This window comes from Bacillus rossius, chromosome 2, assembly GCF_032445375.1.
Source record: "Bacillus rossius redtenbacheri isolate Brsri chromosome 2, Brsri_v3, whole genome shotgun sequence".
Taxonomy (NCBI): domain Eukaryota; kingdom Metazoa; phylum Arthropoda; class Insecta; order Phasmatodea; family Bacillidae; genus Bacillus; species Bacillus rossius.
Genome location: NC_086331.1, coordinates 63,462,260 through 63,481,625, shown reverse-complemented (window position 1 = coordinate 63,481,625; position 19,366 = coordinate 63,462,260). Strand labels below are relative to the sequence as shown.

The 19,366-nt window shown below is 33.7% G+C and overlaps 1 protein-coding gene across 5 annotated transcripts in view; it reads right to left on the bottom strand.

Annotated features, from left to right (window-relative positions):
• Nucleotides 1–19,366, bottom strand: part of LOC134529327 (protein son of sevenless) — a 386,073-nt gene that overhangs the window by 273,178 nt on the left and 93,529 nt on the right. For all 5 annotated transcript variants that reach the window (XR_010074532.1, XM_063363274.1, XM_063363275.1 and 2 more), the window contains exons 9-11: nt 17,470–17,600; nt 10,115–10,315; nt 4,539–4,656 (exon numbers count right to left, since the gene is read on the bottom strand). Coding sequence is in view for 4 of the 5 variants with exons in the window: in XM_063363274.1 (XP_063219344.1) it covers nt 4,539–4,656; nt 10,115–10,315; nt 17,470–17,600 (450 nt within the window). In the remaining variant the exon portion in view is untranslated. The remainder of the gene's footprint in view (nt 1–4,538; nt 4,657–10,114; nt 10,316–17,469; nt 17,601–19,366) is intronic.

The following is a 19,366-nucleotide window of genomic DNA, read 5'->3' as shown; positions in this document are numbered from 1 at the left end:
GAGGGAGGGTTTCTTTAACAGCCACTTGCTGAGGTCACAAAGCCCTATACTACGACCTAGGAAAAAAAAATGTTTCCTACGTAAGGAGGTCGAAACTTAATTGACAGCAGAGGATAACATGAGGTACAAGTTGCACAAAACAATGAAATGTTGCAGTTATAACACTTTTTATAAATATTACCCCATGTCAAGCTACATTTCATTGCAAAACACAATTTTTATAATGTGTTTTCTTTCCTGAAGCTACATTTAAAATGCAAAAAATTATGAAGGGCAAACCATTCAGCATGGCATAAATAAAAACAACAAAACCAAATATCTTTCCTAGCATGCAAATATGTGAACTTATTTATGAAATCAAAGTGATACCTTTTATTTAAAATCAATGTCATCACTAGAGTTAGAATGTATGTTATGAAGGTATGAAAAGAAAAGATTTGTTATGCCAATCACGTACGAGCCACAAGCAACATTTAGTTATCTCTGATACGAAGTCAACAAGTTTTCAGAATTAAAAAAATAAATTTATTTTAATAGTAGACATCTTCCGAAAAGGAAAGATACCTAAGAAAAGCATATTAGACAACCAAATTTCACCAAAACAAGCATAAACATGGGGCAATGCACTGTGCAACTGGATCATTAGACAAGCTCTAAATCCATTAACACTGATTTCATAAGGAAAATGAAATAAATTTTCCTTAAAATATTAATATATTAGACATAGGCGAAACTATATAACCACCCCAGAGAGGTCAAGAGCATTAAGTGCAGTGACATCACTTTATTATTGTTTGCATGTTTTGCGCTGTGAAGCTACCATTGTTTTGTCAACCCAGGGGAAAGATAATTGCCTTAGCTGTCAAGATGATGATCACTGGCAGCTGTTACAATGCTAAGGGGAAGGGGCGGGCCCCGGGCGTGCATCCAGATATTTTTTCTGGCAAAGCATCCTATGTGTCACACCTTCACACTACTGTGATACTAGCAAAATTCATTCACTCACAAATGTGTTCACTAAATTTGACTGACACAAACTATGCTCCCTCTTTTTTTAAATACTTACTTATTTTTGTCAGGCCAGTACACACTTTAAGAGGTTTTGTGTGAATGTCAACATTTAGAGAAGCTCCTGAGTATTTGTCACAATGCCCCACTGATTTCTTTAAGTGTTCATGACCAATGTTGAGCTAGCCGGAGATTTGAAGTGTTACAAATTATGCAGTATTATTTATAAACGTGCAAAATCTAATAACTCATTTTTACTAATTGCTGAAATTCTATTTCTCAAGGGGTGAAGATTGTAAATACGATTTCAACATTCAAAAACAATGTCTTCTGATTAAATAAAGTTTTAGTTTTAAGTTATCGGTAATAATAAATAAACACACCTTAAACTATATTCTCCTATTCAACATTCTTTGAAATTTCACCTCTTTAAGTTGTAACAGACGTGAATATTATTTTAAAAATAAAAAGTTTTATTTTAAAAATAAAAAGTTTTAGATCACTACATCAGTATTGGCAAGATAAATTTAAATTCAATATAAATGTAAGTTGTAAAAAATATTTTGGATTTCACATGTGTCGTAAAAAATAACGGGATGAGTTTGGTTTTATTCTGTGAACTGGTATTGCCATTTTTACTAAATACAGTAAAACTCGCTTAAGACGTTCCCGCGTAACACGTTTTCCCGTTTATTAAGTTCAAAAAATTATTCCCTTGATCACTTCCATATATCCCTATGTTAATTTTTCCCTTTCGTAACGTTTGTGTTTATATATGCTTCCCGCATATAACGTTCTAAGTTTGTAGAAAAAATATAAAATAATAATATTAACTTTAAGCATTTGAACCATTTTTAAAGTTAATTAAAAAAAATTACTTAAGTATTTGCAAACGATGAGTTAATTTGAACAGCACAAGACCGTCGAAACCTGCCCTACACGCCACTCGCTGTTACATACACGCTGTTCTATCTGTGCGCCATTTCCCCCACTCGAGTAATAAATGGTGACGAATGATAAACGTGCACGATCGGCCAGTACATTTCTAGTGTAATCTGTGCATTCAGACATATCTATAAATTTTTACTGTAAAAGAAACAAAACTGCACCTGAAATGATCCATTACTGAGAAATACAAGACTACTTAGTCATTATAAGCATTATGTAGCCAGACTAATTGCACTGTCGAATTCATAAATCAATAATAAGCACTAACTGAGAATTTACTTAGTGCCTAATCCAAAATTAATATTTTAATGTGGCCATTGTGATTCACAATATAAATGAGGATAGAATATTACTATGATTTTCATAATGTACATTTCATATTTTTAAATAGTTTTACAATAAATTCTTGGTTTTACTGGTGAATTAAAAGAAAATTAAAATATTTCAGCCATTTGCATCTAAAAAAGTTTTACAAAAAAAATGTGCGAAAACCTCCCACAGTAGTTGATGAATTTTTTTTTCTCACACAGCTTTCTAGTTTGCAGATGCTCATAAAATGTGTGAATTTAATTCGTTCAGACTTAAAGTCAGCAGGAAAAAAAAAATAGGAGAAGAAAAGGATCAAATATACTAGCTCAGTTTTTACAATATGTAGGATGGTTGAGCTGTTATTGAACCATACCAGACACAATGTTGCCTGCATGTCACCAACAAGCTTTTTGGGTGGGTTACAACTAGTTACAAAAACATTTTGGATAACTTGAGTGCTGGTTATTTTAAATCCCAATACATGGTGGAACAGTGTAGTACTAAACATAATCTATTGTATGTAAGGCAGTAGTATATACAGTCAAACCTCTATCTATCGAACTCGCATGTATCAATTGTCCGTGTTTATCGTATACTTTCTACGGTCCCGGCAAAATTGCCATACAACTAAGGTTAAAAAAGTCTGCTTGTACCGATGTTCGAATTATCGTTTTGTCCGCATTGATCGTACAAAATATGTGGTCCCGTCACTATAAATTATAATAGACGATCATTTAACCATAAAGATTTTGCATAAATAACCATTTCTTAGAAAGAAACCATCATAAAAACAGTAACGATAGTATATAGTAATAGTAAAAATTACCTTAAATCTGCAGCCATTTTATAATAGCAACGAGTGAACTGTCAATAAACAGTAGATGGCTAACATTGGTGACATATTTCTGTGAAATCGACTAGTCACGAAACGTTGCCACACTATCGACTTGTATTTACGTACGAAACTTTTTAATGTCGGCTAAAATGGTAACGTAAAAAACATTTTATACCGTACGTATATAAAATCACTTCAAGAATAAATATGTCCCTTATTATGACTGAGCATTGAGACGTCTCGTTTTTAAACTTCACAAGATAAAATGAGAGGAGTCTTGGTAACTGTTTTATACGTATTTTATAATTTCGGAAGTACGGTATTGTACAGTTGACGCATACTTTTTAAACTAAAAATATATTTCTGGTGATCGTAAATAATTAATTAGTGGTATGAAGACATCAAGATGAACGTAAGCTTGAAGATGTCACGGCAGTGAGAAAACTGGTGCGTATACCAATAAACTGGTATTAGAACTGGACAAAACTGGTACACGGGAAGTGGAGCTTATATTTTTTTCCGCTAAGCTTGCATCTATTGGCTGGCTGCTGATGGAAGGTCACGAGTCTGGGCGGAGCGTTGAGTGAGTTATACTGCGCATGCGCAGCTCAGAGAACAGAGAGAGCCAGCCGGCAGCTACGCCGCGCCATAACAACAGCTGATTGAGTACAATGACCTTTTTCCAAGCATGGCGCGCTATTAACGGTAAATTTATATCAATTTGCGGCGTTTTTTTTTTAATTTTTTTACTGTGGTCCAATGCGTATGTGTAATGTAGCCCGTATTTGTTCTGAACGCTGCAGGATGCGACTGTATTTTAATTAACTTTAACGTATTTCTTACAATTTTTCATATTTTTAAACTTTTTTTTTCGAAAATCTGTACGTACGACCGAGGTGTACGTACGAACCGGGGGCCGTACGAGCGAGGTTTTACTGTAGTTGAGAACACTTGATGAACGAATTAGGATTATTGAATAACTTGAAATTGAATTGTAAGTCTGTTGTGCATAGGCTATTTTTTTTAGTGTAAATTGAATTAAGCAAAATGCTTCCATTTTTTTTTTTAAATTGATTAAACTTTAATGACAAGTAACTGATATATTTCTGACACTAATTTTGAGGTTGAAATATTTTTTTCAAAACCTAAGAGTGAAGTCCACATCTATTGAATGTCCGCATCTACTGAATTTTTTTGTTGGTCCCCTGAAAAACGATAGAGGTTTGACTGTATTATGTGATTATTAATTTACAATACATGCATTATGCATAAAATGTTACATAACATGACCTCAAATATATGGGCTTTATCTTAGTTACATATAAGTAACATACTTAATTCTATTTTACTAGTTTACCATTAAATACTATTTTTTTACCAATAACTAACAAAAATTGAGTTAAAACACTAAACAAAAGATTATTTTAAAGAATAATACCTTTTAGTATTTAGCATGATGAGATCAGCCATCCAAATGTTCTTCTGCTCTGAAGACTTTGCAACCAATGTAACTGTGGGCTGCACCCGAGGAGCTATGTCGAATGAATATTTCAGGTCTACAGAAAATACAGTTTTAGAGATATTATTTCAGTAAGTATAACACTCATGCCCAATACATAGATCTAAGAATGTATGAGCATGCCGGTACATTTACACACATTACATATTTACGGAAAGATCACTTATTGAATTTGTACAGCATGTATACAGTTTAATAGATTTAGTCTTAATCATTTAAGAACTTATATAACTAGGGTTGGAGTAACCAAAATTAAGGTAATCTTAACATAAAGTATATTAAAATGGCCAATATACTATTCTTAAATATTTCTGTATCTAACACCTACGCAGGTCGATCGCCTAAACATGCTGTGTACCAACTACATTCAGACAACAAGACGTAACTTTGAAATAGTGTTTACCTAAAATCATAACAAATAATTCTATGGCTTAGCAAATATGATAGAAGCCTGATGAAAAGCTGCTCCAGTATGCTATGGATTCGGGTTGACCACAACTAGAATCATGTCTCCTGCCAGAAAAAAAAAACAGTCTAAAAGTTTTCAGAACAGGAAGCAACAGTTATGAGAACACGCCTGCCTATTTCAGTGCTCTCATCTGGATGGAAAAGAGCAGGAGGGATGATTTGTGTTTGTTTACTGGCACAGGGAATTGTCAATTTAATTCAATCATAATATTATACGAGTGTCTTTATATTACTTTTATAAAAGTAATTGAGTGTTAATTTTGTTTTGCTGGTGGCACAAATTCAACTTAGTTTAGCAGGATTGTATTTGGCATGCAGAAGCCTGTCTGACACAAACGTGTAACCAACGACATTGAGTGCAGGGTATTGCCAAGTCTCATCTCATCGTCACCCAAGGTAGGATGCCCTCTGCACTTAGAAGACAACTGTTACATCTCCACTGATCTTCCTCATTCTGATATTTTATATTTATCTTAAACACATCTTTATTCCTCGGAGCCTAACTACAATGATAGGCTGATTAATTAAATTAGTAGTAATCCCCAAGTCAAATTTTAGACATCACAAAAGACTTGTCTGGCCATGAGGATGGCCTGGACCTCCTGTAATATGACTGCATGCTGCAGGGCTTTTATCTGTTTTACTATCACTTGTCTTTGTAAGGTCAACTATGCATCACTGCCAATGTATAAGAAAGACACTTTTGCTGAACTACCTGTCTTTGTGTTAAATCATGTGTTAAATGCCTGCCTACAGAAAGATAGGTGAGTGGGGACGCCTTAGAGAGCCGATGTAATTATTCATTAATATCTTGTAAGTGTGCCCGATGTTTAGAGCAGGCCATATCATATGTGGTTGTATGGTAAAAGGGAGTTTTGAGTCTTGTCCTTACATGGGCAACATCATGTAAAGTGCTCCTCCCATGGTGGCATTCATGGCATTAATTTTGACGACACACATACCCCCTGAACTTGGGGATTACCACCATCCCATGTTGCATAAACATCAGATATTATTCTTTTCCATTTTGCTTTAACAATACAGTAAACTCTCGATTATCCGTGTTAATTGGGACCTTTCGATGCCCGTTGCCCGGATAATTGAATGCCCATAAAAAAACCCGGATATCCGTTTCACCACTTAAAAATGGTGTATTTACTGGCAAAAGAGGGTCTCTTCAGTAGAATTCTATGAGTACAAGCAAAGGCTTTGTATACCGTGTCCCAGCTTATTGGACCCTAAACAATACTGGCACTGTGTTGCCGCCATCCTTCTCCTGTCCCCTTTATTGCTAGGGGAGGGAGAGCGGCGGCGGCAGTCCCAACTCAGCATCTCCCTCCACCCTTTTAACCACCTAAACCAAACATACAAAGCATTGTCAACATTTGGGTGGGTAGATGTTTTCATGCTTTTACATTTAGAAGGCCCTGCCACACTGTCTGATCTACTAGCAAACTGCAAAAGTTTTTCTTCACTTTTATTAATGTCTCGCACGGTATGGATTCCAATTTCATATTCCTATGCTAATTTCGTGGCAGTTTCTCCTTTTTTTTAACCTGTCCACAACTTCTAACTTCTCTGCTATTGTCAGCACTTTACGTTTCCTTTTACCAGACATGATTACAAAAACAAATGTGCCTGGGAGAACTGATGTAAATAACTGCGTGAAAAATGCCTCTTCCCGTCAGGAGTGTGGGAAGGTAAAAGAGGTAGAGGGACCTTTTTCTTTTTCTTTTTTTTTTTTTAGCGTGGCGGGGCGCTGTGAAAAGGACGCTTGAAAAGAAAATGAAAAAAAAAGGGGGGGAGGGGTTGAGCCGGAAGCAGCAGTTGAGGCATTCATTCCTTTTTGGTTTAAAGTGTGACAAATTGACGGGTGCAGGTGGCGGGGGAACGAGGGTCTGAAGGGTCAGGTAAATAGCTTTCTGACATAACAGGAAAAAAAAAAAGCGCAGCACAGTTGTAGCTACACCCCGCAGTCGTAGCTACATCCCGTCATTTTTTTTACAACTTCATAAAAAAATCAAGCACGGATAACCCGAAAACCGGATAATCCAGGCCCAGATAATCGAGAGTTTACTGTAATACTTTTCTGTACAATTTCGCTTACTCAGGTAATATTAATTTTCTTACTAATGCATTACATATGTTAACAAATACATTTTACTAATTAAATTGAGACTATTGAATTTTCATATTTAATCTTGATATTAAACTAACATACATGGCATAAAACAGAGTTAATCTTTTGATGGGTTTTTACACATTTAGTTCTGGTTATTTTACAGTTTATATGCAGTATTAAAAACATTAAACTGATTTGACATTAATAAATGTGCAATGCATTATTAAAAATATGAACATAAAATATTTTATATCATGCCTAAATCATTTTGCATAATATATTTTAAATATGATCTATATTAGTGATTTCCTCACTCATTTTTAATTTTATACCTCACTACTGTAACATTAGCCATTGTAATAGCCCTCATTTTATTACACCTTGAAAAAAAAACTTTTGTAATTACTCAAGCTTGAATCAATTTTTGATATCTTTATGCAAGTGAAACTATATAAAATGTTATCAAATAATTTCTAGAAAAACTTTTTGGTACTATAAATATAAATAAAATTTATGATACATAAAAAATTTTTTTTTTAAGTATGTATGCAAAGTAATATTTAACTCAAAACATATCTATGAACTAAAGGTAAATAAAAACATGTAAGGTGGTACAATGATATCCATTTTTTTCTACAGATTTTGTCATAGAAACTAATGCCAAACTTTAGTTCTTATTTGTGAGTTTTATTAGCTGACAGGCACTTTACAAACAAAACAATGATTTTCCACTAGGTATGGAAACCATCTAGTAAAAATTCATCTTTGCGGTGCAATCATCACACAATAAGAGTCACACTTATGCAACCAATAATCATGTTATGAGTTATGCCTTTTATGCCTTAAGCATAGCTTCCAAGCAAAGGAACGGAACTATACTAATAAACCAATTTTAAAACATATTTTAAGTTTTAATGAAAAGTACTCATTAAATCTTAATTGCGTAACCTTTTAAATAGGGAACAGTTATGTATATGTCAAGTATTTAATATAAAATATAATCAGTGTTTAGGATTAAGGCCAGGTAAAAGAATCAATTTAGGTAAAGGCCTACCCCCTGAAATACTTAAAATAGTTTATTGACCTTGTTATAAATTATTATTCTATAAATTGGCTGACAATGTTATGTGATTAGCTAAATATTATGGGTGAAACTCTCTTGCAGTGACTTGTGTTTCTTTGTGTGTGTTTAGCAGGTGTGGAAATGTTTGCTTGTTTCAATGCTATAGAGCAAGATTACAGCTTCGAAAACTGCACACAAATTCTTGCTAGAGCCTGTGTATTATTAAACCTTGAGGCACTGCAAGTTTTCAGAAGTTGAAAAACCTTTTATCAAAATTTGAGAGCACATGCACAAATTTCTAAAAAATAATTTTATCAAATTCTACCATCATTTTAGTTCAGTACCCATTACTTTTTTGTTTTGATGAAAGATAAGTTTCAATTACAAATTTGTGCTGATTAGTTTTACTTAAACATGGTTGCATGGTGACCAGTATGCTAAACTACACTCCACTTTCTACCAGTCTCAATAGGTGCACTCATGACTGCAACGCGCTGAAAACAAAATCTTAGATATTTTGTTTGAATGCTACATGTATAGAAATATCTTGATAAAACCTTTAAAGCTATTTTGTTCTTGACTTTAAGATAAGGTGATGATTGGGCACGATGATCAAGATGTTACTACCGTACACATTGATTTGCACAAAGTATTTTTACACATGTTGTCTTTTAATTACGAAGAACCACAATTAAATGGTGAAACCAAGAGAAACGACACTTGGAAGCTGATTTCACATGCACAAATTGGGTAGGTGTCCATTTTTCCCATAGCAAATTGAACACTTGCTAAAGCAAGTATAATTTTTATTTATATTTGTAACTAAAAAAAAAAAAGGGAACATTGTTGTTGTACACAATAAACATTAAAACAGTTTAAGAGATTCATAGAGCAATTTATTTCAATATTTAATTTTAAAAAGGATTTCAGAATCATTTGATTGGTCACATGTAACAAAGTAAAAACTGAAAGAAATTACTCTTATTGGTGACTTTAAAAATACACAATTATATGTGCATTAAAACTAAATTCATACTGCAACTTACCTTCATGAATTTAAAGTAACATTTTTTATTTCTAAAAACACTGATCGGTTAGTAAATTTAAAACTGATAAACTGAAGTTTGCCATTTGTTTTGGAAACTAAATAAAATGGCACAAAATAAAATACATAGCATCACTCAAAGGTTAGTTATAGTTATATTTTCAGTTTAATATTGCAGTCAAAAGTTTTTTCTTTAAAATAAACATATTTCTAATATAATAAATTTTCTTTCTTGTGAATTATTAAAATTTTTCCATGAAATTTGTTGGCAACTAACTACTCAACTTTAGCTTGCAAACCAAACATAGTAAAGTCTTTCATTTGTATAAAAAAAGAGTTGCAAAAAAATTACAACAAAATTTTGGAACACCTTTACTCAAGACTGACTACACTATAACATAGTTTGTCTTTAATGACCTCGTCAATGACACGTAAAACCCAAATAAAGACATACAATTTATAACAGGGCTAAGGCAGGCTACAGCTTGAAAAATACAGAACAGATTTTTCTTACCAAAGTATGCAAACCAGCCTATAGTATTTCATTGTTAAATAACACTGTATACATTAGTTGGGTGTTAAATTTTACTAGAAAAACTATAAAATGGTTGTGTATTTTTTTACATTAAACATTTACCAAGCCAAAAACATTTGAAAAACCAAAGTTATTAAAATGCAAGGTAAGTGAAATTCACATGGGCACTTAATGCACAGACATGTTTTAACCTCTTAATTGAAGATCATCTTATCCTGACTAATCTACAATAAGATGCTGCATAAGGAACAACATTACTAACCTTCAGTGTCTTCACGGTCTAATATCTCAACTTTCCGAATAAAGAACCTTTCTTTCATTCTATATTCACCACTTGTATGGCCAGTGACTGATACAGATGCTCGTTTGTTGTTCAGCTTGCAAAGCACCAATAGACCATCAAATAGAAACACTCGCCTTTCTGAAAGTTTTCGGCCACTTCCAACTTTTCCCAACAAGTCTTCTGTGTAAAAAAAAGGTCAGACACAAGTATAAAAAACAAACAAATATAAATTAAAACAGTATTTTAAAAATAAATTTCACTTTAAAATACCACGAATCTAAATAGTAATAGTTTTTTTTCCCCAATTTTAGTCACAGAAGTATACAGCAAAATGAATAAAAAAATTAATATCTAACATAAATCTGTTAGGAAACCATTAATTTTCTTGCTACAAATTTTGTTTGAATTAGAGACATTTTGTTTTAAGAAATCAAATAGTCAACTTAAAAACATTACTAAATTACTACAAACCCATTTCTGAATATCTCATCAAAGCAAACTCATATAATTAAATATATATTGAACCAAAAGTATTAATTTTCATTTCTTGTAGCTGTAATACCCTAAAATTTATCATAGAAAGATACAACACACAGTCTACATTATCATTTATACAAGCACTACTAATAAAATTTGGTGTTAAAGACTTTTTTAAATATGTTATGGATGAGAACTAATTTTGGTGCAAGTTTATTCACCAGCACTTACGCCCAACACCGCATAAATAACGGTAGCTCCAAAATTATTAACCATATAAAAAAATATGTATAGACCAAAAATATTGGATTTAATGCAGATCTGATAGAATATAGTGTTTAAAAACTTCTGTTAGCATATGTTAATTAAACTTAGGTAAGTCACTGTAAAATATTTTCAATAAAAACTTCTTTCATGCATGTCAGTTGGCAAACACTCGCACCTATTTTAAGCAACAAATGACAATCAGCAATATCTCAAAAACACAGTGTCCTTGGTTTGCAGCGAGCATTAATAAAAAAGACAAGAGCTTACAGTTTGTAGCGGTGTAGGTCCTTACCCTCCAGATTAATGTATTTAACATTTATCGGAAATATTAATTATGCTTACAGAAAAAGAACTTGATTAAGTTTTTTGGTACAATTTTAATAAAAACTTGTAACAACCCATGCTACAGCACTCCCCACTTTCCACTTGTTAAACAATTTGATTAATTATTTATTATGTTTTATGATCATATTCAGTACCTGGTGAGGTATCATGTAAATAACAGCAACAACAGTTTATACGTTTGAGAGTAATTTGTGCATTTGCAATATATTTAATTATTATATTTTACATTATTTAGAGCTATTTAAGTGTTTCTGATGATTTGCTAGGTTTATGGTATACAAGCCAGTTAAAGTTATTTTTACCTATTTGCTTACTTGCTTATTAACATCTTTAAGTGTTTCAATATTTTAAGTATTGTTTATTGAATTTTCTTTGATTCGTTAAGCTGTTAACACAGAGATTGATCTATAAGAATTTCCTGATGCGAAGGGTTTATCTGAGTTGTAAGTGTGAAAGAGAGAGACACATCGCTTGAGCTGAGAAAAAGGACTCGTGACTTGTTGCTATGCGCCCATTATGGGCTTATTTTTTGTGCATTTTTTTGATTGTTGGAAATTACATCACATGGCACCCTTGTCTTCTTGAAAGAGAAGGGCGGCCATGAAGTTAGTTAGCATCTGCACACAGTATCAAGAGGTCGTGATTCGGGCGTCGGCTCACACTTAACAAAATAATGTAGTGGAGAGACAATTTTGGCTATGGTTAAGATACTACCGTTTATCGTCGCTATTTTTTGTTTTTCTGAACATTTATTTCAAAATTTTTGCCACAGTCGTCGATAACAACCCATAATGACGATAGAGTAACTTCGTCATTGTTCCGAAGACGACCTTTGACTTGTACTGTGGGTTGCAAGCATTCACGGGATTTATTTGCGAACAGTATATAATTTTTATTTTTCACTACCTACCATGAACAGTAAATCTGTATTTTGAGTCGGTGCAGATGATTTGTGCGACCAGTTTCGACATGATTTGTTTTCGAGGTCAGTATTTGGCGGCCACTGTGACTTGTAAATTTTCGTAAAGGATAAATAAATAAATAAAAAGTACCAATCTGTTTGAATGTGAGAGAAGTTATTTCAGTAATTAATTATTGACAGTAACATTTATTTTTGGAACTTAAAATTTTTTTTTTTAATTCAATCAAACTTTTAAAGTTATTTATGCATGTCCGAACTAGATCAATTTCGAGCTAGCCAGAGGTCTGGAATGTTACAAGCTATTTATTGATTTTAGAGGCAAAGCATTTTTATGATCATGTTTTACTATAATTCATGTTCACTAGTATTGCTGAAACTTTATTTAATTTAGTAAAGGAAATGATGATTATTTTTGCCTATTTTTTGCTTGCTTATACATATTAGTTTTCATGTATGCTCATTGATTATTTTTTTAGGTATTATATGCTTATTTCCTTTATTTACCAATTCCTGGTTACTGGGATGGTTCTAGAATGTTCTAGAACATTTGGATGATGTAAAAGTAATCAGAGCATGCAAACGAGGATTCATAATTTGACTCATGGTAAAGTCTGAAGTCGCAAGGAATCATGGTTAGTTTTCAACGTTGAAAGGTGTGTGTCTTGTTATTGGATGAATTTTAAAGGTACTCTGTGATTGGTCCATGACCTAACTTCCTTCCAGGAGGAAGAAGGTAAACTCATCCATCGCTATTGATTAGTCATTTCTTGGAAGTCAATGGAAGCAACATGTTTTCTGCATTTGCTTACTAAATAACATTTTAATGTGAGCTGCAGAGAATGTCACACCTGTGCAACATTTGATACAAAATATTATTTCAACATGAATGTTTCCACCACTGGTGATAGCACATGTCTTAGTAAAGCCCTTTATGATAATTGGTGACTACACCGAGATAGCAGTGGTCTCTCTGCCATTCCTAATGTGAGTTTTAGTCCACCGCAGGATTTTAGTATTGCCATAATAAGCAACATCTGACATTCACAAAGTATCGTTTCCAAGCAGTGAACTAATATGTTTCACTAAGTGAAGTAGTTAAGTTTCAAGAGTTGTGTTTCCATGTGAATTTTTGTCGTAGAATGGCATCACTTTTCAGAGTTTATTGAAAAGAAACATAAATCAAAAAAATTCATTTTAAATTCCTTTTAGTTGTGAAAAAGAAACATCGTAGTATGCAAGCTCATCGTTGATGGTAATAATTAATGAAATAAAACAGTATTTTGGAACCTTGCAAATTTCTTCAAGTGTGTGTGTGTGTGTGTGTATGTGTATGTGTATGTGTATGTGTATGTGTATGTGTATGTGTGTGTGTGTGTGTGTGTGTATGTGTATGTGTATGTGTATGTGTATGTGTATGTGTGTATGTGTGTATGTGTGTATGTGTGTGTGTGTGTGTGTGTGTGTGTGTGTGTGTGTGTGTGTGTGTGTGTGTGTGTGTGTGTGTGTGTGTGTGTGTGTGTGTGTGTGTGTGTGTGTGTGTGTGTGTAACAGACTGACCATTGAGCTAGACGGAGATCTGGACTGTTACAAGTTATATTTAAAAAATTTAGTCTCAGATGTTTTAACATTCACCAAGAATACACACCATCAAGTTTTGAAGAATTGCATAACTTCAAGACTACTTACAAGAAAGCTGCATTGTTTTGTAGATTTAATTATGCTATTTTGTCATAAGAATATACAGATATAATTTTAAAACATGTGGACCCTAAAATTTGTAAATTTATTACTTCCTCTAATTACCAGGTAGTGAAAAGTCATGTTTACATCTATTGCAAAAAACATTCAAATAAAGTAATATTTTATATTAAAACATGTTCTCAGTAAAATACTACGAAATTACAGCCATTGTGCGAGACAAACTATGCAAAACAAAACTGAGTCATTTTGCAGTCTAGAATTAGGGGATAGTGCTTTTATTTTAGAAAAAAATTACTTTTTTACTAATAACCCTGTAATATTTCAACAGAGTATGTTGTGTTGTACTATGTTAAAACGGGAGAAAAAACTATTTTTTAAAGATAAAGAGCTTTTAATTCATTAGATTAAATATAATACATTTACGTGTTAAGCATACTATGTACATACATATGTACCTACTTACAAGTGCTGTACATTACATAGTACGTACGTACCGTACCGTAAAATAGTTATTGCTTGTTGAACAGCTCAGTCAAAATAAGCTGTTTGAGTGTCTTCATCCGTTTTCGGGCAGCCAAGTCGCACATCCGCTTGACAGTGAGAAGTTGCATGTGGTCACACTCGGGCTGACGCTCATCCACTGCAACGCAGTTTCAAGGCCGGCAAATGCTTCACTAGCTGATGGTCCCGTGTCTGCTTCAACTTCGACGTTAAGGTCATCTTCTTCCTCGACACTTTCTTCTCTCACACTTTCAACAAGTTCATCATCATTTAGAATTTGAAACCCAGGGTATGACGAATCACACACCATCCACTCTCCTATATCTTCAGCACTAACGTCTGAACATCCACGAATTTTTAAAAGAAATTTTCTGAATTCCTCAAGTGACATGTCATCCTCATCTTCTCCTGTCTCTTCCCTTCCTTTTTCTTGAGCTTCTATGCCTTTCAACTTGTTCCACGCACGTCTTAATGTGACTTGCTTAACCAAGCTCCAAGCTTCCGCCACCATGTAAGCGCAATCTTTCAAATTTATTTTTTTGTGGTTTTCACACACACCCTCTTCGTCATCGCCCTCTAACAAAAGTTTCCTTAAAAGTTGCCTTCTGTAATGGCGTTTCATGGTTTCGATAACAGACTGGTCCATTGGTTGCAACAAGCTTGTGATGTTTGGCGGTAAAAAAATTGCTTTAAACTGGCCATTCCCTCTTTCCAACAATTCTGTGGTGGGATGAGTTGGTGCATTATCAACAATCAAAAGCACTTTACTACCTTCTTTTCCAAGAGATTTTTTGTGTTTTTTCACTTCAGGAATGAAAATTTCATCGTACCACTCGGTAAACAATGTTGCAGTCTTCTAAGCCTTGGGTTGGTTTTTATAACAGAGGGGAAGCTTTTCCACATTTTTAAATGCTCTTGGGCTTTTTGACCTCCCTATCAACAGAAGGGGTATTTTATGACTTCCTGTAGAGTTCGCAAAGTTAAGCACCGTAACACTGTCTTTACTAAATTTATGTCCTGGAGCACTAGACTCCCTTTTAGATGCTTAAGCAGTTTTAGGCAGAGCTTTCCAAACAGGACCTGTTTCCTCGGCGTTATACAAAAACTCAGGACTGTAGGAGTCTGCTACAACTTTAAATTTTTCAATAAAATCATCTGCAGCTTTGGAGTTTGCTGATAACTTCTCGCCACTTAAATCTCATTCACGGATACCGTGCCTGGACTTGAAATTTCTTAGCCAGCCGTTACTTGCTTTAAAGGATGAACAACCAAGATTCTCAGCTAAGATCTTAGCTTTATCACAAAGAATTGGGGCTGAAATTGGGTTTCCCACAGAACGTTGCTGCAAAAACCACTTGAAAACCACATTTTATAAATCTGTTGGTTGCTGCCTTCATTGATTTTCTTGAAGAACTTCCATCTTCGTTTTAAAGCACTGACACGAAGTTTAAAAGTGTAGGTTTACTCCTTTTAATGTCTGAAATCGTTGATTGTCCAACACCATACATCTCAGCCAACTGTTTACCCGTAACTCCTTAACCTGATTGCTCTATAATTTTTAGTTTATACGCTAACGATAACACAACATGTTTTCTTTTAGAAGACATGGTGAACGACGAAACACATTCATAAACAAAACAACGCACCGGCGCTAAAGAGTACCGTCACAGTAGCAGGTAAATGACATACTGACTGACTCATCAATACGAACAGTGAAAGATGGGCCAGGCCGGCCACCTGGCGACGTACGACAGACAATAATAGAACTATGAGACAGTGACTCATCATCCCAATAAAGTTCCCACGTTCCTACTTTTCCATCTTATCTGGAATCCTGAAAGTGATTCGGATAATCATCGATTCGGATAGACGGAGTTCGGATGATTGGAGTTCTACTGTACTTATTTTGTACGACTGTGCGCTCAGTTGACTTGCTTAAAACTAAAGTGTGAACAATATAAGTGTTGCCTTCAGGACATTCTGACATGATATTCTGCATGCAGTAATACTTTTAGTTTTGTCTAAAATACTTGAACACGATGCATTACGTTCTCACTTGGAAGCCATGATTCCAACATGATTCCAATTGCAAGTGCTTGCATACTTACACTTACTGGCAGACGAATGGCAGACGTTTATGCGTGCGAGTTCCCTGCCACTGGCTAGACTAAAGTTCTTCATGGCCCAGTTTGTGGTAGGGTCACAATGGTATGGCCTGGCGGCATATGCGTGAACGAAAAAACATTTGGCCCTTCACAAACCATAGTCGCGACTTAACTTGCCATAGCTGATGTTTGTGCAATAGCTGACAGCATAATCAGACCTGTGAATGCATCTCTTCCCCCCACCCCCCGTAAAGCTAACTGTTTGCCACAGTACATCTGTTGTTTTACCATGTTAAAGTAGACTTCGTGGCGTCATGCCAGACTTTTTTTTGCCTGCAGCGATTTCGTGCTAACTGTAATTTACAGATATGCTATTCAAGACTGGGACAGTAAAATTAACATTGCGGTAAATGAATTTGTACATTTTGAACACATGCTAAGTAAGGGATTGGTGTACACATTTCCATTTCAGAAAAATGCATTTTATTTATAATGTTTGAGAAATATATATCTAAGTTGTTTTTTATTTGTTACGTTGCCGCTGTGACATCATGCCCACTTTCAAGTCTCAAAGGAGGAGGAGAAATCGAAAAACCCGAACTTACCCGAGCGACTTTGGCGTCTTAACAAATACCTACACTTGGAATACACTTTACTTCCTGTCAATATTTGTTGTCGTTTGAAACCCTATCATGGGAACTCGACATTGAGATGACTCGATGGATGTAACAATATACTTGGAATAATCCTCTATATTTTACAGTGTGTTTGAATAAATTTTGTCACAAGTACTTCTATTTCAATTAATATTTTACCCTAATTAAGTAAATGCCATTAAATCTGTAAGACTCATATCACATTTAATAATTTTACTGCTAACAAATAAAACTGAAACAACTCTTAGCAGCAGAAGTTAAGCATATACAGTTATGTAAGTTTAATATTATGAAAAATAACCAAATGCAGATTTTTTTAATAACAAAATCAATACCCTAAATACACAAAATATTACTTACCTCGAATAAAGTCATTGCAACATTGACCTGTGTCTTTGTTTTCCCAACCATCTATGATTTTTTGTAACTCATTAATCTTCTCTAAAGCTGCATGTCGCCGAGATCTGCCATGCATATGAACACCAGGCTCCCTATAGAAAAAAATATCCCATACATAGACATCAGTGAACAACAAGAAAGATGTATGTACCATATTTACTGGTCATGAACCTTAATTTTATAGTGCACAATTCAGGTAGCATATTTCTCTTGATGTGGCAACATTACACTAGCTAAATACAAAAGTTAGGTTTGTTTTTCGTAACTGCACTTTGTCTAGCTTTATCCAGAAATCAATTATATTGTAGTTTGCCATTTTTATCTGTGTTACTGATCCATGCTGGTTGTAAACATTTACTTCATAGTTTTTTACTTAGAAAAAAAAGACTGGGTAGAATTAACAGCATAAAAATTTTGTGTAGGGTATTGGCATAAAATAAATACTGCACTTGTAAAAGCACTAGAACTGATTTACATTTTGTGTTATGTTATCTGACCATAAATAATTACTTCTATTATTGTTTCAAGAACTAATTGTTTTCATTAATATATATTAAATTCACAAGTCACATATGTTTTCCTTTGCTGGGATCCATGGTAGAAACATAAATTGGCCACTTTACATTAAAGAACATTTACTCCAAGTGAATTATGTCATTACATTGATGAAGTATAAATAGCAGTGAGAAATTAATAGTTTTGATTAAATGTTTGTGCTGACTTTGCTACTACTAAAGAAATTAACTCATCAATCTATATGCACTGCAAGAAACTAGCTGGCAGGGACAGTAAGTCCAAATAATGAATACATACAAATATAGTAACATTTATTCTATAACTCAAGCGCACAAACATTTCTTCACCAAAATCTTGATAAAATATGACCATTATGCCAGTAAATATTTTATTTGTGTAAGTGTAGACACCAAATTACATTTTCTATAATGCTGCAGAATACTATTATAACAATAACAATGTTTTTTTCTATTCACAATAGTTATTCCCATTTCAAATAAATTTAGCCTGTATTTTAAAAAAAAAATTAACAAAAAACATAATTATTTATGGACATATTTTTATAAAGCTCATAAGCAGTTTTCTGACTTACAGAAGGCACACTGGTGTTATTTTCATTTATCCTGTATCATTAAGGAATGGTGCCACCTACCACTGCACAAGTGAAATTTAATAATGTTGCAAAGTTATAAGCTGGACACCAGTTAACAATAAACAATCAGGTAAAAATAACTTTATGTAGCTTATTCACCATAAACATCAGTGCCCCAAAATAATAAAAACTGTATACCTAACAACTGATTTAGTATTAAAGCTATTCGCTACGTATATAAGTATATAATAATAAGTAACAGAAGAATCTTACTCCTATTCCTATCATAAGCAAATACTTATGTTGTGTGGCATCAAAGCCAACCTGCTGCTGGCAGAGTTACTGTTATATCTTGGTGTGGCCATTCCTTCACTTAAGTTGGACTCTCTTTTGGAATTGACTAGAAGCCGGTTAAAAATTAATTTGTTTAGTTACGTTTTTATGTATTTCAACCAATTTTTTTTTCAGTAGTGTTTGTTGTAATTTTCTTACTCACAGATTTGTGTTAAAATAATTTTCTTTTGTAATTTTTTTTACTGTAGTTCTTTGTTTGAAAACTGGCTGATGCAATAATTTGCCACTTACATAATAATTAGAAAGAAAAAGAGTTGTGCAAGCGTGAGAAAACAACTCTGGATTTGGTTGAAGTGCTGTTGCCATGTGCCATAATTGGCTCAAATTTTTCTGTGAAATTTTGTGTTTGGGTGGAAATTACGTCACATGAGTCAGTCAACGCCTGTACGAGGTACC